At 42.0% G+C, this 26,200-nt stretch overlaps 1 protein-coding gene across 1 annotated transcript in view; it reads right to left on the bottom strand.

The window, feature by feature from the left end:
• Window positions 1-25,714, bottom strand: part of ACAD9 (acyl-CoA dehydrogenase family member 9) — a 56,595-nt gene extending 30,881 nt beyond the window's left edge. Inside the window, exons 1-2 of the mRNA XM_024763347.1 lie at window positions 25,485-25,714; window positions 21,128-21,221 (exon numbers count right to left, since the gene is read on the bottom strand). Coding sequence (XP_024619115.1) covers window positions 21,128-21,221; window positions 25,485-25,634 — 244 coding nt within the window. The 5' untranslated portion in view covers window positions 25,635-25,714. The remainder of the gene's footprint in view (window positions 1-21,127; window positions 21,222-25,484) is intronic.
• Between the last annotated feature and the right edge of the window lie 486 nt (window positions 25,715-26,200).

Genomic DNA, 26,200 nt, shown 5'->3' with positions numbered 1-26,200 from the left:
GAAGACATGAAACTGCCCTCATCACCAACCACGTGACTGTCTATGTACTAAACCCTCTGGGATCGATCAAAAAAGTTGCAAGAGCTAATAGATGAGCTTAAGAAGGCTGCAGGATACAAGGTCAATATACAAAAACCAACTGTACTCACTGAAGAGGCTTCATTAAGGGAACAACTAAACACATGAAAAAATGTTCAACATCATCGGGCATCAGGGAAATGCAAATTAAAACCACAATGAGGTAACACTCCACATCTAACAGAATGGCCAAAATTTTTACAAGTTTTTTTTTAAAACAAAACCAGTGACAACACCAAATCCTGGCAAAAAAAGGCACAGAAACTGGATCACATACACTGCTATTGGGAACGTAAAACGGTACAGCCAACACTTTGAAAATAATTAAACACAGAACTACCTCAGGACCCAACAACTGCACTCCTGAGCATTTATCCCAGAGAAAAGAAAATATGTTCACACAAAGCCTGTACACAAATGTACACAGAAGTTTTATTCGTAAGAGCCTCAAAACTGGAAACCACCAAGATGCACTTCAACGTCAGAACAGTCAACAAATTGTGTTAACCCGTAACATGGAGAACTACCGAACAATAAAAAAGAACAAACCACTGATACACGGCAACTTACAGGAGAATTATGCTGAGTAAAAAAGGCCAATCCCAAAGTTTATATACTGTCTGGCTCCATTAATATAACATTTTTGAAATAACAAAATTATAAAAATGGAGAACAGACTAGTGGTTTCCAGAAGCTGGGGAGGAGAGGGCAAGAAGGGGCTATGTCTATAAAAGGAACGCATGAGGGATTCTTGTGATGTAACTGTTCTGTCCCATGATTGTGGTGCTTGTCACATGAATCTATAGATATGACAAAATTACATAAGTACATACACAATCAGTAAACGTACAGCTGGCAAAATCTGAATAAGGTTGATGTCAATTTCCTGGTTGTGATAACGTTCTGTGGTTATGCAAGACGTATTCCATAAAGCTATGCATTGGGGGAAACTGATTAGGTGAAGGGTATAACTGATCTGTGAATTATTTCTTACAACTGCATGTGAATCTACAATTATCTCAAACTAAAGTTTTTTTAAAGCAAATAATGTCATCATGAAATGTTATCATATTACATACATATTAAATTTAATGGGTATAACCCTGAGGTTGAATTAAGAAATCCCCACGAAAACACCCACATCTGCTGAAGTTCAACTAAAACTGATTTTCAACAACAAAAACTATGACACAATGGGTGACATTTTTCTTTCATCTTGTTTAGTTCCTAAATCCCCTTTAAACAACTGTGAATTTCTTTTATTAATGAAATAAAATATAGATTATGAAGAAAAATTTCAGAAATAGAAACAAGTATATACAGAAAAAAGTGAACTTCCATACCACTGTAAAAATAATGTGTAAAAAATCAACTGTATTTCTATATACAAACAGCGAACAATCAGAAGTTGGAATTTAAAAAAATACCATTTATGATAATGTCAAAGAATTTTAAATACTTATGGATACATTTTACAAACCATCAAAAAAACATTATCAGTTGAGACACCATCAGAAACTTTTGTCAAAATTTGTCCAAGGTTGGGATTTCCCTGGAGGCGCAGTGGTTAAGAATCCGCCTGCCAATGCAGGGGATATGGGTTTGACCCCTGGTCCGGGAAGATCCCACATGCCACGGAGCAACTAAGCCTGTGTGCCACAACTACTGAGCCTGCGCTCTAGAGCCCACGTGCCACAACTACTGAAACCCACGCGCTGCAACTACTGAAGCCCACGTGCTCTAGGGCCTGCATGCCGCAACTACTGAGCCAGCATGCAGCAACTACTGAAGCCTATGCTCTGCAACAAGTGAAACCACCACAATGAGAAACCTACGCACTGCAATGAAGAGTAGCCCCTGCTCACCGCAACTAGAGAAAGCCTGCACACACAGCAACGAAGACCCAATGCAGCCAAAAAAAAAAAAAAAAAGGAAAAAAAAATGTCCAAGGTCTATACACTGACCATGACACACAAAATGCTGCTGAGAGAATTATATAAGAATCAAATAAATGGGGAGATATCCCATGATCGTGCATTTGAAAATTCAGTATTGTTAAAATCTCAATTCTCCCTCAAACTGATTTACAGATTTATTGTAACCCCAATCATAACACACAAAGGCCTTTTTGTTGAAGCTGAAAAGCTGATTCCAAAATTTATAAGCAAATGCAAAGGACCTAGAGGAGCCAAACAACTTCAGAAAAGAACAAGGCTGCAGGACTAACACTTCTTGCTTTCAAGCCTATTACAAAGCTCAGTAAAGAAGGCAACATAATATTTGCATCAAAATAGACAAACAGAACAGAGGATTCAGAAACAGACCCTCACATAAATGATTGATTTTTTCCATTTTTTTATATTGTGGCAAAATACACATAAAATTTACCATCTTAGCCAGTTTTAAGTGTACAATTCAGTAGTATTACGTACATTTACACTATTGTGCAGCCATCACCACCACCCATCTCCAGAACTCGTTTCAGGTTCAAAACAGTTGACTCTGCCCTCATTACACAATAACGCCCCATTCCTCCTCCCCCCCCCACCCCCTGGCAACCACCATTCTATTTCTTTGTCTCTATGGATTTGACTGCTCTCAGTATCAATACTTCATACAAGTGAAATCAATCAGTATTTGTCCTTTCCTGACCAGCTTATTTCACTTAGCATAACGTCCTCAAGGTTCATGTTGTAGCATTGGTCCAAATTCCCCTCCTTATAAAGGTTAAATAATATTCCATTGTATGCATATACATTTTATTTACCCATTTATCTGTTAACCTGGTTGTGTCTTTGGATCTAAACTGAATCTCTTGTAGACAAGATATAGCTGGATTATTTTTTAAATCTGGCAACTTCTGACTTCTGATGGAAGAGTTTAATCTATTTAAAGTAATTAGTGATAAGGAAAGACTTCCGTCATTTTGTTATTTATATAGCTTTTTTGTCCATCTTTTTTTTTTTGCATTACTGTCTTCTTTTTACTTGATCTTTTGCAGTGAAACATTTCAATTCCTCTCTCATTTGCTTTCATGTATATTCTTTAGGTATTTTCTTTGTAGTTACCATGGGGATCACATTGAACATCTCAAAGCTGTAACACCCTCATGTGAATTTACACCAGCTTAACTTCAATAACATATTAAAATTCTGTTCCTTTAAAGGCTCCATATCCACCCTTTTCTTTTATTGTTGTTGTCACAAAATTACATCTTTATGCACCATGTCCAAAAACATAAATAATTGTTTCAAACAATTTTTAGTCTCTTAAATTATTACAGAGAACAAAATGTAGAGTTACAAAGTTACAGTGATACTAGCTTTTAGACTGATGTTTTTCTAGAAAATATATTAGACTCTTAAATCAAGTAGAAAACAAAAACTACAGTTATAAACCATTGTTACAATAATACTAGGTTTTACACCTGCCCATGTATTTACCTTCAATGAGATCTTTATTTCTTTACATGGACTTGAGTTACTATCTAGTGTCCTGAGCATTTCTTGTAGGGCAGAGCCAGTGGTAACAAACTCCCTCAGCTTTTATCTGGGAATGTCTTAATTTCTTCCTTACTTTTAAAGGACAGTTTGCCAGATATAGCATTCTTGGCTGAGAATGTTTTCCTTTTAGCACTTTGAATGTATTGGCCCACTGCTTTCTGGCCTCCAAAATTTCTGATGAGAAATCTGCTGAAAATCTTATTGAGGATTCCTTGTCTGTTGCTTCTCTCTTACAGCTCTCAAGACTCTTTTGGTCTTTGTCTTCTGACAGTGTGATTATATAACGTGTCTTGGTGTAGGTCTCTATGATTCATCCTATTTGGAGTTTGCTTAGCTTCTTGTATGTTTATATTCACGTCTCACGAAATTTGAGAAGTTTTCAATCAATGTTTCTTCAAATAATCTCTCTTCTCTTTCTGGGACTCCCACAATATGTATGCATTTAACAGTGTTCCACAGGTCCCTCAAGTTCACTTTTCTTCAATCTTTTTTTTTTCCTGTGCTTCAGACTTGATTATTTTCCATTATCCTATCAGCAAGTTCACTGATTCTTCTGCCTTCTCAAATCTATCTTTGAATCTCTCTAGTGAACTCTTCCTTTCAGTCACTGTACTTTTCAGCTCCCAAATGTCATTTTTGTTTTTTAGGTTTACTACCTCTTTATTGATATTTCCATTTTGTTCACACATTCTTCACTTCCTGCATGTCTTGTTAGTTAAGCATCTTTAAGATGGCTATTTTTAAGTCTTTGTCTAGTAGGTCCTCCATCAGGTGTTTTACAGGAAGAGTTTTTTGTTGGTTCTTTTTTTTCTTCTTTGAATGGGTCATACTTTTCTGCTCTGCTTTTGCTGAAAACTGGACATGTGAATTAATAATGTGGTAACTCTGGAAATCAGATTTTCCCTCTTCCCAGGGTTTGCTCCTTTTTCTTTTTGCCCGTGCTGTGTGCCACGTGGGATCTCAGTTCTCTGACCAGGGATCAAACCTGCGCCCCCTGCAGTGGAAGCACAGAGTCTTAACCACTGGTCCACCAGGGAGATGCCCAGGGTTTGCTCTTTTTCCCTTAATCGAAACATATGTGACATATAACACTGTCTAAGTTCAAGATGTACAACATGTTGATTTGATACATTCATATATTGCAATAGGATTGCCACCATAGACTTAGCTAATACCTCTACTACATCACACAATTATCATTTCTTTTTGAGGCGGTAATAATTAAGATCTACTCTGTCAGCACATTTGATATTTATAGTACAGTGTTGTTGTCTATAATCACAATAATGTACATTAGGTCTCCAGGACTCACTTATCTACTAGTTCCAAGTGTATACCCTTAAACAACACCTCTCCAATTCCCCCATTCCCCAGCCCCTAGTAATCCCATATTCAACTGTTTTAGGAGTTCAGTTTTAGATTCCACATATAAGTGATTATCACAATACTTGTCTTTCTCTGACTTATTACACTAACCATTGTATCCTCAAGGTCCATCCATGTCGTTGCAAATGGCAAGACTTCCTTCCTCATAGATGAATAATATTCTATTTTACTTACATGTATCTTGGTATCTTACATCTTTTTTATCCATTCAACAACTGGAGAACACTTAGGTTGTTTCCATACCTTGGCTATTGTGAATAATGTTGCAATAAACATGGGAGTGCATATTATCTCTTTGGGTGTTTTCATTTTTTAAAATTAATTAATTAATTTTTGGCTGAATTGGTCTTCGTTGCTGCACGCAGACTTTCTCTAGTTGTAGCAAGTGGAAGCTACTCTTTGTTGCGGTGCACGGGCTTCTCACTGTGGTGGCTTCTCTCGTTGTGGAGCACGGGCTCTAGGCACATGGGCTTCAGTAGTTGCGGCACACAGGCTCAGCAGTTGTGGTGCACGGGCTTAGTTGCTCCACGGCGTGTGGGATCTTCCTGGACCAGGGATTGAACCCGTGTCCCCTGCACTGGCAGGTGGATTCCTAACCACTGCACCATCAGGGAAGTCCCAGTGTTTTCATTTCTTTTGGGTATATACCAAGAAGTGAATTACTGGATATGGTAGTTTGATATTAATTTTTAAAGGAGCCTCCACACTGTTTTCCATAGTGGCTGACAAATTTACAATCCCACCAACAGTGCACAAGGGTTCCATTTTGCCACATCTTTATCAACATTTGTTATCTGTGGTCTTTTTGATGACAGTCATTCTAACAGGTGAGAGGCGTTATCTCATTGTGGTTTTGACTTGCATTTTCCTGTTTAGTGATATTGAGCACTTTTTTCATGTATCTGTTGGACATTTGTGTGTCTTCCCTAGAAAAATGTCTATTTAGTTCCTCTGCCCATCTTTTAAACTTTTTTTTTTTTTTGCTATTGAGTTGCATGAGTTCTTTATATATTTTGGATATTAGTTCCCTATCCAACATACGCTTTGCAAATCTTTTCTCCCATTTCTTAGGATGCCTTTTCATTTTGTTGATTATTTCCCTTGCTGTGCAGAAGATTTTAGGTTTGATATTCCACATGTTGATTTCTATTTTTGTCGTTTGTGCTTTTGGGTTTTGTTTTGATTTTTAATTGTTGTAGGCTTTGTCTATGCCAAGGATTAGCCTGAGGTGTGAACTTAAGGTCTTTTCAGGTCTTTCCTGAGCCTGTCCCTTTCCCTGTTCATTTGCTGCCCATATATGCATTTGCTTTAGAAGGCCCTAGTATTCCATCTGGCTCCTGAAAAAACAAAAAGAGGGACTTCCCTGGCGGTCCAGTAGTTAAGACTCCACCCACCCACTGCAGGGGGCACAGGTTTGATCCTTGGTTGGGGAACTAAGATTCCCACATGCCACACGGCCAAAAAAAAAAAAACGCAAAAAGAAAATGAAGAGGAAAAAAGGCACTAGCCCTTTAAATCCCTTAAGAAGTGACTTCTGCCTGAGGGGGAGGGGCTTGCAACACTGTAAGAAGCTGCAACACCATGGCCTCTGCCTCTTTGTCTGTACCTCTGATTAGAAGCAGCAATCAGCAACCAGCACAGATCCCTAATACTTGATGCACAGGGTCCGTTTTGCCCACTCTGGCTCCCTCAAGCTGTGTACAGGCTGCTCCAGGAACAAGTGCATAGCAGCTTGCTTTGGGTCTGGGGGTGGGTAGCTGCTTCTGTGCTCAGAGCTGAAACTGATTGAAATTAACCACATTTTTGTCCAGGCACCCTGCCCCCCAATCCAGACTCCAGAGCTCCTCAACAGTTACAACACACAGATTCTGCCAGTGCAACTGTTGTCTGGGGGGGAGACAGATTCCTGCTGCTACATACTCTGCCATCTTCCGGGAATCTTATGGTCAACTGGTTTTTGACAGAAGTATCAAAGTCAGTTAAATAGGGAAAGGATCATCCTTTCAATAAATGTTGCTACAACGATTGGATAGCCACATGCAAAAAAGAAATCCTCAAATGTTACCTCACATCATGAACAAAATTATCTGGGAATGGATCATAAATCTAAATGTTAACAGATAAAAATATAAACCTTCTAAAAGAAGATATAAATGAAAATCACCATGACGAATGATCAAGGGATCGATCCAAGAAGAAGATATAACCATTGTAAACATTTATGCACCCAACACAGGAGCACCTCAATACATAAGGCAAATACTAACAGCCATAAAATGGGAAATCGACAGTAACACATTCATAGTAGGGGACTTTAACACCTCACTCTCAAATGGACAGATCATCCAAAATGAAAATAAATAAGGAAACACAAGCTTTTCCTTAAAAAACTACAAAAAGAACTACCATATGACCCAGCAATTCCACAACTGGGCACATACCCAGAGAAAACCATAATTCAAAAAGACACATGCACCCCAATATTCATCGCAGCTCTATTTACAATATCCAGGACATGGACGCAACCTAGTATCAGCTCGGTGCTTTGTGACCACCTAGAGGGGTGGGATAGGGAGGGTGGGAGGGAGGGAGATGCAAGAGGAAAGAGATACGGGAACATATGTATATGTATAACTGATTCACTTTGTTATGAAGCAGAAACTAACACACCATTGTAAAGCAATTATATTCCAATAAAGACGTCCAAAAAAAAAAAAAGAAAATCATCATGACCTTGGGTTTGGTAGATATTTTGTGTACAATACAAAAAGCATGAACTACAAAAGAAAAAATGTGTACCTAATCAACATTAAAAACTTTTGCTCTTTGAGACACTGTTAAGAAAATGAAAAGTCAAGCCACAGACCAGGAGACAATTTTTGTAAAACATATACCAATTAAAAGTCTTAAATCCCAGTTTCTAAAAAATGCATAAAATATCTGAGAGACACTTCACCAAAAAAAGACATACAGATGGCAAACGAGCACATGAAAAGATGACCAACATCTTGTTAGTCATTAAGGCAATGAAAATTACAACCATGATGAGGTACCATAGCACACTCACTAGAATGACTAGAATTGAAAAGACTGACCATACCAAGTGCTGACAAAAATGTGGAGCAACTGGAACTCCAATGCACTAGTGGGGATGTGAAGTGGTGACCACTTTGGAAAACAGTTTGGCACTTTCTTAGATTTCAGCATGAACCTACCATATGATTCAGACACTCCATTCCTAGGTATTTCCCCAAGAGAAATGCAAGCACATGTCTATACCAGACTCACAGAAAAATGTTCACGACATCCCTTTTTGTGATAGCTAAAGTCTGGATACCTACCAATTGTCAATGAATAGGTTAATGGATAAACGAATTTTGGTATATGCATACTGATTAAAAAGAAGAACTACTGATGCACACAACACGGATGAAATGCAAAGTTAGGCCAAAAAAGCTGGACAAAAACATACATAACATATGAATCTATTTAAATAAAATTCCAGAAAATGCAAATTAATCTACAGTGACAGAAAGCACATTAGTGGTTGCCTGCGGACAGAGAGAGAATGAAAGGGGCACAAGAAAACTTTTACGGGTTAAAAGACAAAATGATACAAAAGACCTTGAGGGATTGGATCAAGATGGTGGAAGAGCAGGACGTGGAGCTCACCTTCTCCCCACAGATACATCAAAAATACATCTACGGGGGGACTTCCCTGGTGGCCCAGTGGTTGAGAATCCGCCTGCCAGTGCAGGGGACACAGGTTCGAGCCCTGGGCCGGGAACTTCCCACATGCCATGGAACAACTAAGCCTGTGCACCACAACTACTGGAGCCCGTGCTCTGCAGCAAGGAAGATCCAATGCAGCCAAAAAAAAAAAAAAAAAAAAAAAAAAAAAAATACATCTACGGGACTTCCCTGTTGGCACAGTGGTTAAGAATCTGCTTGCCAATGCAGGGGACACAGGTTCGAGCCCTGGGCTGGGAAAACCCCACATGCCTTGGAGCAACTAAGCCCATGCACCACAACTACTGAGTCTGTGTGCCACAACTACTGAACCCCACACACCTAGAGCCCAAGCTCCACAACAAGAGAAGCCACCGTAATGAGAAGCCCGTGCACTGCAACAAAGAGTAGCCCCCACTCGCCGCAACTAGAGAAAGCCTGTGAGCAGCAACGAAGATCAATGCAGCCAAAAATAAATAAATAAATATATTAAAGAAAAATTGAAGTCAAGGTCTTGAAGAAATATTTGTACACACATGTTCATAGAAGCATTATTCATAATAGCCAAAAGGTGGAAGCAACTGAAATGTCGAGCAAGAGATGAGTGGGTAAGCAAAATGTGACATATATAGTCCATTGAATAGATATTATAGATTTGTGAACAGACATATAGATATATAACTATGATATAGATATATACGTGGAATATTATTCAGCCTTAAAAAGGAAAAGAAATGGTGACACACAGTACAACACAGATGACCCCTGAGGACACTAAGCTGTGAAATAAGCCAGTTATAAAAAGACAGTACTGTATGATTCCACTTCAGTGAGGTATCTAGAGTAGTCACATCCTTAGGGACAGAAAGCAGATGGTAGCTGCCAGGGACTGGGAAGAGGGGTGATGGGAGGTAACGTTTAATGGGTACAAGTTTTCGGTTCTGAAGATGAAATGAGCTCTGAAAATGAATGCCGGTGACTGCACAACAATGTGAATGTACGTAATATCACCGAACTGCACACTCCTAAATCATTACGATAGTTAAATTTTATTATGTATCTTTTACCACAATAAAAACGTTTTGAAAAACTTAAGAAAATAAATTTAAATTTAAATGAATTAAAAAATTTTAAAAATGCTTCTACATGTGGAACGACTCTTACAGAACATCTACTGAATGCTGGCAGAAGACCTCAGACTTCCAAAAGGGCACGGAAATCTCCATGTAACTGGGTAGAACAAAGGAAAAAAGAAAAAAAAGAGAGAGAAGGGAATCAGGATGGGACCTGCGCCTCTGGGAGGGAGCTGTGAAGCGGAAAGGTTTCTGCACACTGGGAAGTCCCCTCACTGGTGGGGACGGAGGGTGAGCTCCAAAGCCTTGGAGCAGAGTACACCAACAGCGGTGTAGAGAGCAAAGTGGAAAGAGACCTGCACAAAGGGTTGGTGCCGACCGGCACTCGCGAGCCTGAAACAATTGTCACTACCCACTGGGGCGTCTGGCGGCTGGGTACTGAAGCTCGGGCTACTGAGCTCAGACCCTGGGGCGAGGACCGGGATTGGCTGGATAAAGACAGCCTGAGGGGGCCGGGGTGTAGTGCGCCACCACTGAGGGAGTCCAGGAAGAAGCCTGGGCTTGCCAGAGAGGCAAGGCACCACTGCTAGGGGGCGTGCGAGGAGAGGGGCGGGCCCACCATAGGAGCTTCTTTCTCCGAATGCTCGCAGGCGGCAGGTCACTGCCTACATGAGCTCCAAAGGCAGGAGCAAGCTGCCATCTCGGACTCCAGAGGTGGGCGCAGGCTGCTGCTGCTGCCACCGCCAACGATCTTGGGAGCAGGTACAGATCACTGCCCCCACCTTCCCAGGAGTCTGCGTGCCTCACCCTGCCGAGGACCTTGCGACCTGGTGCCAACCACCCAGGGGCATGTGACCCGCCATCACCGCTGCGGAGGGACCCAGGCCCGGAAGCCAACCACTGCTCCCGCCTCCCTGGGAGCCCACGTGAGCTGTGCACCTGCGTACATGCACGGCCCTACCAAAGGGATATGAGCCAGCATATGCTGAGGAAAGAGACAGCAAGCATCCACAACAAAAACTGCCTTCACGCCAAAAAAAAAAAATTAAACCCACACGAGCTACACAGGGACGCTCCTGCATATAAGTAGCCATCCAAGATTACAGTAGGTAACTGTTTCTCCTAAATTCACAGACGAAGAGAAACATAAGCAAAATGAAGAAGCAGAGCAATCACTCTCAGTTAAAAGACCAAGAAAATTCCCCTGAAGGAACAATGAAACAGACCTCTCCAGTCTGATAGACACCAAGGGACTTCCCTGGTGGTCCACTGGCTAAGACTCCATGCTCCTAATGTAGGGGGCCTGGGTTCAATCCCTGGTCAGGGAATTAGATCCCACATGCCACAACTAAAGAGTTCGCATGCTGCAACTAAAGATTCCCCATACCACAACTAAAGGATCCCGCATGCCGCAACGAAGACCCAGCACAGCCAAATAAATGAATAAATAAATATTTAAAAATAGACACTGAGTTCAAAAAAAAAAAAAAAATAGACACTGAGTTCAAGAAGGAGATAATGAAAATACTGAAGGAATTAAGAAAGGTGATTGACAGAAATTCAGATTACCATAGAAATGAACTAGAAACTATAAGAAGGACCCAAGAAAAGTTAGAAAATTCATTTGCCGAGACGAAAGCCAAGCTCAAGGTAATGAAGAGCAGAATGAATAATGCAGAAGAAAGAATAAGTGACCTGGAAGACAGACTAATGGAAATTACCCAATCATAACAGCAGACAGGAGACCAAATGCAAAAAAATGAAAGCAAGATAAGACACCTATGGGATAATATAAAGTGGGTCAATTTACACATAATAGGAATTCCAGAAGGAGAAGAGAAAAGGGGATTGAAAATGTATTTGAAGAAATTATGGCTGAAAACTTCCCAAACCTAAAGAAGGAAACATATCCAGATACAGGAAGCACAGAGGGTCCCACACAAGTTGAACCCAAACAGACCTACACCAAGATATATTATAATAAAAGTGGCAGAAGTTAAAGAGAGGATTCTAATGGCAGCAAGAGGAAAACATTTCTTTACAAAGGAACCCCCATAAGGCTGTCAGCTGATTTCTCTACAAAAACACTGCAGGCCAGAAGGGAGTGGCAAAATATATTCAAAGTCTTGAAAGACAAAAATCTGCAACCTAGAATACTCTACCCAGCAAGATTATCATTAAGAATAGGAGGCGAAATCAAGAATTTCTCAGACAAGCAAAAACTAAAAATACAGCAATACTAAACCTATCCTAAAAGAAATATTGAAAGGTCATCACCTCTAAACAGAAAGGAAGCAGGAAGAAATAGGAGAGAGGAAAACACAATTGGAAGTAAATCACGTAAATCAGCCAGTATACAGATCAAAAAGAAAAGAAAAAAACCTATTTGTGAAAGCAATGATAAACACAACGAATAGCAAAAGGATAAACATGAAGATGCAAAAAGGGACATCAAAATCATAAAATGTGGGGAAGGGGAGTAAAAAAAATGCAGATTCTTTTTTTTTTTTAGAATGTGTTTGAGCCTTTATGACTATCAGTCTAAAGAAAGCAGATATAGGAAAGAGTTAACATATAATAATTGAGAAACAGGGCAACCACAAATCAAAAACATATTATAGATTCACAAAAACCTAGTAGAGGAGAACACAAGCATAAAAGGAAATCATCAAACCTCAAAAAGAAAAAAAGAAAAGGGAACAAAGAAGAAACAGGGTTTGAAATGGCAATAAATACTTATGTGACAGTAATTACCTTAAATGTCAATGGACTAAATGCTCCAATCAAAACAGAGACTGGCAAACTGGATAAAAAAACCCAAGAGCCTACCATATGCTGCCTACCAGCGACCCACCTGAGGGCTAACACATAGATTGAAAGTGAGGGGATGGAAAAATATATTTCATGCAAACTGAAATGACAAGAAAGCAGGATTTGCAATACTCATATCAGATAAAATATATTAAAGCAAACATTATAGAGAAAGATAAAGAAGGACACTATATAATAACAGGATCAGTACAAGAAGATTTTACACTCATCAACATATATGCACCTAATATAGGACCACCCATACATACAACAAACACTAACAGACATAAAGGAAGAATGGATAGGAATACAATAGTAAGAGACTTTAATACCCCACTCACATCAATGGACAGATCTTCCAGACAGAATCAATAAGGTGGCGCCTGTACTCCGCAATGGGAGAGGCCACAACAGTGAGACGCCCGTGTACCACAAAAAAAAAACAAAAAACAAAAAACCAGAATATACATTCATTTCAAGCGTACATGGAACATTCTCTAGGACTGACCACATCCTAGGGCACAAAACTAAGCTCAGCAAGTTTAATAGGAGTACAGAAATCATTTCAAGCATCTTCTCTGACCACAGTGGCATGGAACTAGAAATCAACAACAGGATAAGAAACGAGAAAAAAGACTACATGGAGACAAAATACCATGCTACTAAAACACCAATGGGTCAATAAGGAAATTAAAAAATACCTTGAGACAAATGACAAGGAAAACACAACTATGCAAAGTCTATGGGACGCAGCAAAAGCAGTTCTTAGAGGGAAGTTCGTAGAGATACAGGCCTTCATCAAAAAACAAGAAAAATCTCAAGTAAACAACCTAACCTACCACCTAAAAACAATTAGAAAAAGAACAAACTAAACCTTACATCAGTAGAAGGAAGGAAAGAATAAAGATCAGGGTGAAAATAAACTAATTAGAGATTAAAAAAACAATAGAAAAAAATCAACAAAAATAAGGGCTGGTTCTTTGAAAGGGTAAACAAAATTGACAAACCTCTGGCCACTCTCACCAAGACAAGGCAGAGAACCCAAATAAACAAGAAATGAAAAAGGAGAAATCTCAACTGATACTGCAGAAATACAAAAGACCATAAGAGAATACTATGAACAATTACATGTCAACAAATTTGACAACCTAGAAGAAATGGACAATCTCCTAGAAACATACAGCCCACCAAATTTAATCAAGAAGAAATAGGTAATTTGAACAGAACAACCACTAGAAGAGAAATAGAATCGGTAATAAAAAAAACTTCCTAAAAACAAAAGTCCAGGACCCGATGGCTTCACAGGTGAATTCTACCAAACATACAAAGAAGAACTTACACGGATTCTTCTCAAACTCTGTCAAAAGACTGCAGAGGAGGGAACACTCCCAAAGACATTCTGTGAAGCCACAATCACCTGGATACCAAAACCAGACAAAGATACCACCAAAAAAAGAAATGTACAGAAATCATTTCAAGCATCTTCTCTGACCACAGTGGCATGGAACTAGAAATCAACAACAGGATAAGAAACGAGAAAAAAGACTACATGGAGACAAAATACCATGCTACTAAAACACCAATGGGTCAATAAGGAAATTAAAAAATACCTTGAGACAAATGACAAGGAAAACACAACTATGCAAAGTCTATGGGACGCAGCAAAAGCAGTTCTTAGAGGGAAGTTCGTAGAGATACAGGCCTTCATCAAAAAACAAGAAAAATCTCAAGTAAACAACCTAACCTACCACCTAAAAACAATTAGAAAAAGAACAAACTAAACCTTACATCAGTAGAAGGAAGGAAAGAATAAAGATCAGGGTGAAAATAAACTAATTAGAGATTAAAAAAACAATAGAAAAAAATCAACAAAAATAAGGGCTGGTTCTTTGAAAGGGTAAACAAAATTGACAAACCTCTGGCCACTCTCACCAAGACAAGGCAGAGAACCCAAATAAACAAGAAATGAAAAAGGAGAAATCTCAACTGATACTGCAGAAATACAAAAGACCATAAGAGAATACTATGAACAATTACATGTCAACAAATTTGACAACCTAGAAGAAATGGACAATCTCCTAGAAACATACAGCCCACCAAATTTAATCAAGAAGAAATAGGTAATTTGAACAGAACAACCACTAGAAGAGAAATAGAATCGGTAATAAAAAAAACTTCCTAAAAACAAAAGTCCAGGACCCGATGGCTTCACAGGTGAATTCTACCAAACATACAAAGAAGAACTTACACGGATTCTTCTCAAACTCTGTCAAAAGACTGCAGAGGAGGGAACACTCCCAAAGACATTCTGTGAAGCCACAATCACCTGGATACCAAAACCAGACAAAGATACCACCAAAAAAAGAAAATTACAGGTCAATATCTTTGATGAATATAGATGCAAAAATTCTCAACAAGATATTAGCAAACCGAATCCAACAACACATAAAAAACATCATACACCACGACCAAGTTGGATTCATCCCAGGTTCACAAGGATGCTTCAACATATGCAAATCAAGCAATGTCATACAAATTAGAAAAGTAAAAAACCACATGATCATCTCAATAGATGCAGAAAAAGCATTTGACAAAATTCAGCATCCATTCATGATAAAAACTCTTACCAAAGTGGGAATAGAGAGAACATATCTCAACATAATAAAAGCCATTTATGAGAAATCCCGATATAATACCCAACATAATACAAACAGTCAATATAATACTCAACGGTGAAAAGCTGAAAGACTTCAGACAAGAAAAACAAAAGGCATCCAAATTGGAAGGGAAGAGGTAAAACTGTCACTACATGCAGATGACATGATACTATATATAGATAACCCTAAGGACTCTACACAAAAACTACCAGATCTAATAAATGAATTCAGCAAAGTAGCAGGATACAAGATAAACATTCAGAAATCAGTTGCATTCCTTTACACTAACAATGAAATACCAGAAAGGGAATGTAAAAAAAAAACCTACCGTTTAAAATTGCACCAATAAAAAAAAAAAAACACCTAGGAATAAACCTGACCAAGGAGATGAAAGACTTACACGCTGAGAACTATAAAACATTAATAAAGGAAATAAAAGAGGATTCAAAGAAATGGAAAGATATCCCACACTCTTGGATTGGAAGAATTAATATTGCTAAAATAGCAATACCACCCAAAGCAATCTACAGATTTAATGTGATCCCTATCAAATTACCCATGACATTTTTCATAGAAGTAGAATAATCCAAAAATTTATATGGACCCATGAAAGACCCAGAATTGCCAGAGCAATCCTGAGGGGGGGGGAAAAAAAAAAGCAGGAGGCATAACTCTTCCAGACTTCAGACAATACTACAAAGCTACAGGGACTTCCCTGGTGGTCCAGTGGCTTCCCTGGTGGTCCAGTGGCTAGTCCCTGGTGGTCCAGTGGCTAGTCCCTGGTCAGGGAACTAGATCTAGTCTAGTCCCTGGTCAGGGAACTAGATCCCACATGCTACAACTAAGAGTTTGCATGTGGCAACCAAGTCCTGCATGCTGCAATTAGAGATCCCACAGGCCACAACTAAAGATCCTGTGTGCCACAACAAAGATCCTGCATGCTGTAACTAAGTCCCAGTGCAGCCAAATAAATAAATATTAAAAAAAAAAACCAAAACAAAGCTACAATCAAAACAGCGTGTTATTGGTACAAAAACAGGCATACAGATCAATGGAACAGAATAGAAAGCCCCAAAATAAACCCAGACACCTATGATCAACTAATTTTCGACAAAGGAGGCAAGAATATAAAATGGGAAAAAGACTTTCTCTTCAGCAAGTGGCGCTGGGAAAGTTTGACAGCTGCATGCAAATCAATGAAGTTAGAACACAACCTCACACCATACACAAAAATAAACTCAAAATGGCTTAGACTTAAACATAAGACATGACACCACAGAACTCCTAGAAGAGAACATAGGCAAAACATTCTCTGACATAAATCCTACCAATGTTTTCTTAGGTCAGTCTCCCAAGGCAACAGAAAGAAAACCAAAAATAAACAAAGAGGATCTAATCAAACTTACAAGCTTTTGCACAGCAAAGGAAACCATAAAAAAAACAAAAAGCCAACCTATGGAATGGGAGAAAATATTTGCAAATGATGGGGCAGACAAGGGCTTAATCTCCAAAATATACCAACAGCTCATACAACTCAACGACAAAAAAACAATCCAAGCGAAAAATGGACAGAAGACCTAAATAGACATTTCTTCAAAGAAGACATACAGCTGGCCAGTAGGCACATGAAAAGATGCTCAACATCTCTAATCATTAGAGAAATGCAAATCAAACTACAATGAGGTACCACCTCACACTGGTCAGAATGGCCATCATTACGAAGTCTATAAATAACAAATGCTGGAGAGGGTGTGGAGAAAAGGGAACCTTCCTACACTGTTGGTGGGAATGTAAATTGGTGCAGCCATTATGGAGAACAGTATGGAGGTTCCTCAGAAAACGAAAAATAGAATTAACGTATGACCCAGCAATCCCACTCCTGGGAATATATCCAGACAAAACTCTAATCCAGAAAGATACATGCACCCGTATGTTCATAGCAGCAGTATTCACAATAGCCAAGACAGGGAAACAACCTGAATGTCCACTGACAGATGAATGGATCAAGATGTGGTACATGTACACAATGGAATACACTCAGCCATAAAAAAGAATGAAATAATGCCATCTGCAGCAACATGGGTGCAACTAGAGATTATCATACTAAGTGAAGTAAGTCAGAATAAGAAAGACAAATACCGTATGACATCGCTTATATGGGGAATCTAAAATATGGCACAAATGAACTTATTTACAAAACAGAAACAGACTCACAGACATAGAGAACAGACCTGTGGTTGCCCCAGCGCAGGGGTGGAGGGTAGAGATGAACTGGGAGTTTGGGGTTGGTAGATGCAAACTATTACATATACAATGGATAAAGAACAAGGTCCTACATATAGCACAGGGAACTATATTCAATATCCTGTGATATACCATAATGGAAAAGAATATAAAAAAAGAACCTATATATGTGTATAGCTGAGTCACTTTGCTGTACAGCAGAGACTGGCATAGCACTGTAAATCAGCTATACTTCAATTAAAAAAGGGAAAAAAAAAGACCTTATTTACAAAGCAGAAAGAGACTCTCAGACATAGAGAACAATCTTACGGTTACCAAAGGGGAAAGGTGTGGGGAGGGATAAATTAGGAGCTTGGGATTAACACCTACACACTACTATACACAATACAGGTAACCAACAAGGACCTACCATACAGCCCAGGGAACTACACTATTTTTTAACAACCTATAAGGGAAAAGAATCTGAAAAAGAATATATATATATATCTGAATCACTGTGCTGTACACCTGAAACTAACACAACTTTGTAAATGAACTATAATTTTAAAAAAGTTTAACAATAAATTTTAATTGTTAAACTTAAAAAAAAACTTTTAGAGGTAATGGGTAAGTGTATTATGTTAACTGTATGGATGATTCCTTGGCAGTACACTTTACATGCCAGAATTTATCACACTGTACACTTTAGATATGTGTAATCTATTGTAAATTAATCATACCTCAATAAAAGGAAGAAAAAAAGAAAAGCCTGACAAATGAGATAGCAAGTATAAACAGAAGAACAAGGAACTAAGGAACTAAAAACAGATAGGAGTAGGAAGATAACCACTAGAACAAAAATAGAATAGAAACAAAACGTATTTATACACAACTCAGCAACTTTTAAAACTAGAAACATGATAGCTCTGTAGATCAGCGGTTCTCAAAGGGTGCCCAGGGGACCCGCCAGACTTCCAGGGAGTCCACAGAAGAAAACTATTTTAATAAAAGAAAGATGCTCTTTGCCTTTTTAATCCTAGTTCTCTCATGAGCCTACAGTGGAGTCTTCCAGGGCCTATGTGGTTTGTATCACAGATTAAATGTAGAAACAGATTTAAGAATCCAACGTCTTCCAATAAGCCAAAAAATTTCCGAAACTGTAAAACAATGCCACTCTTCATCAAAAACACTGTTTATTCATTGCAGCACTATTTACAATAGCCAAGACATGGAAGCAACCAAAATGTCCAACAACAGAGGAATGGATAAAGATGTGGTGGACTTCCCTGGTGGCGCAGGGGTTAAGAATCTGCCTGCCAATGCAGGAGACACGGGTTCGATCCCTGGTCTGGGAAGATCCCACATGCTGCGGAGCAACTAAGCCCCTGTGCCACAACTACTGAGGCCGTGTGCCACAACTACTGAAGCCCGTGAGGCTAGAGCCCGTACTCTACAACAAGAGAAGCCACCGCAATGAGAAGCCTGCACACCACAACGAAGAGTAGCCTCCGCTCGCCGCAGCTAGAGAAAGCCCACGCGCAGCAACGACGACCCAACGAAGCCATAAATAAATCAATTTATTTTTTAAAAAAAGATGCGGTACACGTATACAATGGAATATCACACATATACAATGGGATATTGCTCAGTATTATACAATGGAATATTACTAAAATTGAAATAATGCCATTTGCAGCAACATGGATGGACCTATAGATTATCATACAAAGTCTAGTAAGTCAGACAAAGACAAATATCACTCTTATATGGAATCTAATTTTAAAAAACTGATACAAATGAACTTACAAAACAGAAACAGATCTACAGATATCGAAAACAAACTCATGGTTACCAAAGGGGAAACGTGGGAGGGAGGGATAATCAGGAGGTTGGGATTAACATACACACACTACTATATATAAGATAGATAACCAACAAGGACCTACTGTATAGCACAGGGAACTCTACACAATAATCTGTTATAGGGTTTCCCTGATGTCCAGTGGTTAAGAATCTGCCTGCCAATGCAGGGAACACAGGTTCAAGCCCTGGTCTGGGAAGATCCCACATGCCGCGGAGCAGCTAAGCCTGCGTGCCACAACTACTGAGCCCGTGAGCCACAACTACTGAAGCCTGCGCGCCTAGAGCCCATGCTCCACAACAAGAGAAGTTACCACAATGAGTAGCCCCTGCTCGTTGCAACTAGAGAAAGCCCGTGCGCAGCAACGAAGACCCAACGCAGCCAAAAAATAAACAAATAAATTTATAAAAAATAAATAAAACCTTGTTAAAAAAGTAATCTGTGATAACCTATATCATAAAAGTATCTGAAAAAGGATGAATATATTTATAACTGAATCACTTTGCTGTACACCTGAAATACAAAAAAATATTCTGTGATAACCTATATGATAAAAGAATCTGAAAAAGAATGAATATATGTATAACTGAAACACTTTGCTGTATACCTGAAACTAATACATTATAAATCAACTACACTCCAATAAAATTAAAAAAATAGTTTAATAACTGAAAAAAGACATTGTTTATGTTAACATGTGATGGGCTTATTATTTTTAAATGAAGTAATAAATGAACACAGCATTTTAAAAATTCCTCAGTTTTAATTTGTAAAAAGGCACCAGTTGATAGATAAAACCCACACAAACAAAACTCCTTGGCGTCCTGAGCGGTGGGGAAGCACTGCTGTCAATCTGTCATTGCTCAACCCCCTAAGGGACTCCCGTAGGCAGAGGTCACTACCCTCACTAAGGTCAGTGACCCCTGAGTGAGGGACCCTGCACTCCACACTGGTGCCCTCAACCTATGGTCTGGTCCCTAGATCATGCCTGGTTCCTAACAAGCTAAGTACAGAAATCAAGATTAAACCTTCAGAAACATTTACAGCAATTTTACATTGCCACACAACCAAGCAATGATCGATGTATTTTGTATGTTTTTTAATTCCATTTTTCGAATTGTTCATTTTTATTGTATTTTACAAAAGTGTTAGCCTGCAACAGTTTGAAATGTTTCAATTGGTCCTTCACCATAGATAAATTAAGAAGCACTAAAGTCGGGACTTCCCTGATGCTCCAGTGGCTTAAACTCTGTGCTCCCAATGCAGGGGGCCTGGGTTCAATCCCTGGTCAGGGAACTGGATCCCACATGCAGCCCCCCCCAAAAAAAAGGGCACTGAACTAGATATCATATAATTAAAGAGCAGTTGGACTTATTTATTTATTTTTGGCTGCGTTGGGTCTTCATCGCGGCGTGCCGGCTTTTCTCTAGTTGCAGTGAGCAGGGGCTACTCTTCGTTGCGGCGTGCGGGCTTCTCATCGCGGTGGTCTCTCTTGTTGCAGAGCACAGGTTCTAGGTGTGCGGGCTTCAGTAGTTGTAAAATGCGGGCTCAGTAGTTGTGGCGCACGGGCTTAGTTGCCCCGCAGCATGTGGGATCTTCCCGGACCAGGGCTCAAACCGTGTCCAACTGCAATTGGCAGGCGGGTTCTTAACCACTGAGCTGCCAGGGAAGCCCTGGAACGATCTTTTAAGCAAAATATGTCGATAGTACTATTTCTCCATGATTAACGTACACTGCTCCTCATATAAGTATCAAAGCATTGCCATTAAAATGGAAATCGGTAATGATAAAGAAAATCATACATACCCTCTTCAGTGAAGAATTTTTCTACAGGTCCCACAAACTGATTAATTTCATTAAGTTCATCTTGGCTAACTTCCGGAAATGGGAAAACTTCTTTCTAAAAATGATAAACATGTAGTAAAAATTTCAGTTTTGGCAACCTCCCATAGTTGCAATATCAACCCTAAGGGAAGGAAAAAGACTTGCTAGTTTCCACATCGGCGGGCAGGGCCTTACTCGCTGTAGGAACCGGAAAGCAAACTTCAGAAGGAGCTTAAGACAAGGAATGGCGTTAGACTCCAGCACCTTGGTTCATCCTCCTCCCTGATCCAAAATTGTTCCTAATTTTGGTCAGCTTGCCCCATGGAGCAGAGAGCCTGGACTAACATTTCAAACCCCAGTCTGGGCCCTGATTTGCAGCTTACTAACTGGGCAGCCTTAGTCACATCCCATCACCTGTCCACACTGCCGTTTTCTCACCTATAATGAGCAGGTAATATTTACTCAAGGTCGTTGTGAGGACCATGTAAGATAATGCATGAGCAAGCTCATTACCAGAACACAGAAATCCACCTCAGTTATCCTGTGAGCTCAAAGACGCTGCCACCGACAAGAACGTACTGTGGTCACGGGTCTGACATCTTGCCGGGTTCCCACCTGGCTGCTTGCTCCAGCACCCGCCCGTCCCGCCTAATGAGCCCTGCTCCGTGCGCTGAGCAGGGCCACCAGAGGAGGCCCAGCCGAGGAGCCAGATCACCCGGAATGCAGCCCCGGCTCTGCCGATTCTTAGATTGTGATGGGCAAGTCACATCCCTTCTCAGTGTCAGTTTCTCTCCTGCTACAAGTGACGCCTCAGAAGGCAGCTGTGAGGCTCAAAGGAGATGAGGTGTCCTGAACACGAAATAGCTGCAGTTATCTGTATTGGGTACTGGCTCTGCTCCTGTCCCCACAGCCTGGAAAGCGACTCTGTTTCAAGTCTACCTCAAACTGACAGAGGAGTGGACAATGTTTCCAACTGACCCTGGATTCCCAACCAGGCCATCGCTATATGCTGCCTAAAATCATCCCGCTGTGCCCTCTGGTTTTGGGCTCCACCCTCCCCCCCCTCCCCGTTAGCTGCCAGCGTGACCCGAGTATCTGGATTTGACTGACACCTGCTGAGAAGTGATGTCCCAGGCCCTAAGCCGCCCCCAGGGGCCCTGCCTCTCCTCACAGCACCTCTCACCAAGCGTCTTGAGAAAGGTCTTCAAAGCAGAGTAGTCCTGTCTCCTCTAGAGCCCTGTAAATAATCAGCCACTCTAGTTACAGGCTCCCAAATCTACTTTCCTCTTTCCGGCCACCTGTACAGGTGATAGGTGGGTGCCATGCCCAAACTTAAAAGAATTCCTGCCTCCAGGCCACCTTCGACCCTGCCCCTAAGGTGGTCTACAAGGAAATTACACTGAGCTGTCACCACCCCGCAGCCGCTTAGAACAAAGCCGGCTCTTTAGCCGAATGTAGAGGCCACGTCCACTGCGCCGGCCTGCACGGGCTCACCTGGGCCTGGTGCAATGGCTGTGTTAGAGGGAGATGATTCTGGTACCAGCGAGCAGCCAGGTGAGAGGAGAGAACAGGCTGGGAACCAGGTGGCCTCAACTGCAACCAATGGACAACTGTCCCCAGGAGAGAGATCTCGTGCACATGTGAGAACAAATCTCTGACGGCAGTGTTCAGAGTCTAAATGGGGTGCCTCATGGGCGATGGGTTCAATTTCATCAGCACTTTTCAAATTTTTGAAAGTACAACCGGTTTTTCAAATAAATCCAGTGCAGAAACCAAATATGCAAAACAGATGCAAGCCAAGCTGCTCTGGCTGAGGCTGTGAACGGGGAGAAAAGTCACGCAGATCCCTCCCACTTGACTCCCCTGCTAGTCCCTGCAGCAGCCCTCGGGGTGCTCTCAGGAACAGCCTGGGTCCTACTGAGGGCAGGGGGACAACTGCTGGCCTGCGTGATCATGAAGGTCTCCTTCTACTCCGAGATTCTAAGCATCTCGGATACCACGTTGCCGCTCAAACCCCAACAATGCTGAGAGAGACAATGTCTGCCTGAACCAGGGAAGTACCGGCGGAAGTGCTTAAAAGCTGTCAGATTCTAAATAGAACCAGAACGTAGAGAAAACGGCATTTGCTGTTGGATTTGACGTGGCTTATGAGAACAGGAGGTGTCAAAGCTGACTCCAGGTATTTGACCTGAACAAGTGGAACAGCAGAGTCACCACCCTCTCCGATAAGAAGAGCGGGAGGAAAGACAGGATTGGGTGGACAGACCAGGAACTCGGCTTTGGGTGGGCTTGACTGGCGATGCCTAGTAACATCCAAGTGTAGCTTTTGAGTAGAAAGGTAGATATGAAGAGTATGGAGTTCAGGGGAGAAATCTCAGCTGGAGAAGTAAACGTGCATCTTCTGGATACTGACAGCATGATACTGAATTAGATTATCAGAGGAATGCTTGTAGATGAAAAGAGAAGTCCACAGACTAAGCCTTAGAAAACTTCAACTCCGACTGAGCTGGCTGGAAATGTTGTCTAATGTTTGGACTTGTCAAGGAGCCAAGAAGGAATCAATGTCCTTGAGTAGCTGAGAAAGCTTGGGGTACAGTTGGCCTTTGCTGGGAGTGGACGGTTCCCCACATCAATGCAGAGAACGCAGACCACACGGGCACACATGTGGGGAGGAGGGGGTAAGCGTGGTGGTAGAAGTTCTTACCTGACTGCGTGTATTTTCTCAGTGAAACAGGAAGCAAAGCCGACAGGTGAGAGTGCGGATGGGGGAGGTGGCGCCATAGGTTTGGAGAAAGAGGAGCATGAAATGAGACAGGCTGGGACCTGGGACTCTTTGCTGCAGTGCTGCAATCACTGCACCTGGACACACCTCTCCTTGAGCAACAAAACACAAAGAAGCTGTATGGGACTAAAAATAACTGCGTGCATGCGCAGCTGGGGCAAATTCTGGATCCAACAGATACAAAAAGACCAAAAAAAAAAACCAACTGCCACTTTTGAAGAGCCTGGAGCAAAAACAGGGTACCCCACATGCCCCCTGCACACACCACCACCTAAGGGGTGGACAAAACACCTAAGCCACCCCTCCGGCCTGACCCCTGGACACATTTCTACCCTCACCCCATATAAGAAACTAGTTTGCCCCTCTCGGGGATTGAGCGAGCAAGGGAACATGCTGTTTGTTCTTCTTCCCCCCTGCTGCAGCAGAGGCCCCGATAAAGCCTTGCCTGAATTTCTTGTCTGGCCTCTAGTAAATTTCTATCTCTTGGGGAAGGCCAAAAACCCTGGTCGGTAACAGAAAAATGTGTGTTCTTTCTTCCCCAAGCTGCTGGGAGCCACGGGGGTCCCACGACAGAGCACCACACAGCCCCAGGTTCTGGAGGAAACGGCTTCCTAAACTTTTAAGACCTAGCTTCCTACTTCTAGCAGGGCAAACCACTCCAGTCAGAGTGTCTGCATCCGTGTCTGACGACCTTAGAGAATGTCCTAGAAAAAACAGGGAATAACTCCTAAAGTAATAGAGAATCAGTCAACATTCCAGCCAAGCTCAAAGCACTTTACACACATTCTTCTTTGGCTTGTGGGCCACCTGTAGGAGGGGGCGAGGGCTGTTTTTACTCCTATTTTCTGTATGAGAGCACTGAGGCACTTCACAGGAGCTATTAGCCCAAGGTCACAAGACTAGCAGGTGTTGACGCCAGCACCGACCACTCATTTTGCTGCTTCATGAACCTGTACCGCATCTTAACAGTTTAGAAAGCGTTTCCACGTATATACGTCTCGTTACAACACATCTGAGACGCAGAACACATCGCAAGCTCCGTTTTAAGGCTGAAAGAACTGGGACTCAAAGTCACAAAGTCAAGGTCAAATCCAAGCCTTCTGACTATAAGAGTCCGGTGAGTGCTTAGTAACACTAGGTCGTGCGACCCGTGGAAGGGACGGGCGGGGAAGGCACCTTTGAGCCGGGCTTCTGGGGAACCTGAAAGGTGGGGTGAGCCGTTGAGACTCGGCCGTGGAAGCCAACAGAGAGAGGAGCGGCATGGGCTGTGCTTAGGAAACAGGAAACCCCCTCCAGCCCCCCCAGTTCGCGGCCGGAGTGTTGAGTTGCGGATCACTTAGCGACCACCTCGCCTAGGGTTTCCCAGGGTGTCCCGGCAGGCGTTACCTCGAACACAGGTCAAAACCATAGCTCCTCAGAGCCACAGGGTTAGCACACCGGCCCGCAGGTTCGTTTCTAAGGCAGGTGTGGGGACTCTAACCAGGCTCGACTGGGCCCTTCCCGCAAAGGGCAAAAGGCGAGGAGGAAGGGCAATGGCCAGCCGGGGCTCGGCGTTACCTTCTCGATTTTGCCCAGGAAGAGCTCCTTGGCGAAAGCTTGGCTCGGTGGACTGGTGCGCAGCGGGCGCCGACTCGCGGTGAAAGCCACCAGGGCACGGCCCAAGCGCGCCGCCGCCGCCGAGCGCAAGAAGAGCCCGCAGCCGCTCATACCGTCCCGAGTCGCTCTCGCCGCCGCCGCCGCCGCCGCCACCGCTTCCCCAGCGCCTCAGTCACTTGCCCCGGGATCGCGCCTCCCGATGACGCCACCCATCTGCGTCGCTCCGCCGGCCGCCAACGCGCTTGCGCGGCCTCGGGCCCTGGCCGGGGCCGCGGCCAATCTTGACGGTTTCGCGAATGGGCGGCTTCGCGATTGGGCGGCGGCGGCGTGCTGTTTTCAAACACCTGCAGTGGTTTTGCCTAAATGCCGTAAATTACCAGCCGGGGCAGCGTCTCTGGGAGCCGGAACCTAAGCGGTGGCCCAGCTGCCTCCACTTGCCTCCCTCTCGCCAGCTGGGGCGACGCGGACATGGTGGAACTACAAAGCGGGGGGTGGGGGAAATTCACGATATTGGTTATCTCTGGAGGGAGCGCACACACGGGTTACGGTCCTTGCTTTAAGTGGGTGATTAGTGAGGATTCCTTTGGTTTTGCTTCATAGCTTACGTATTTGTCACATATATGGGGGGTGGGGAGAAGAAAAGGAAAGAGATATTCCACCAGAGAGGTCTGGATGAG

Source organism: Neophocaena asiaeorientalis, unplaced genomic scaffold (assembly GCF_003031525.2).
Source record: "Neophocaena asiaeorientalis asiaeorientalis breed wild unplaced genomic scaffold, Neophocaena_asiaeorientalis_V1.1 scaffold433, whole genome shotgun sequence".
NCBI lineage: Eukaryota > Metazoa > Chordata > Mammalia > Artiodactyla > Phocoenidae > Neophocaena > Neophocaena asiaeorientalis.
The sequence above is the reverse complement of the archived record's forward strand: the minus strand, read 5'-3'. Positions and strand labels throughout refer to the sequence as shown.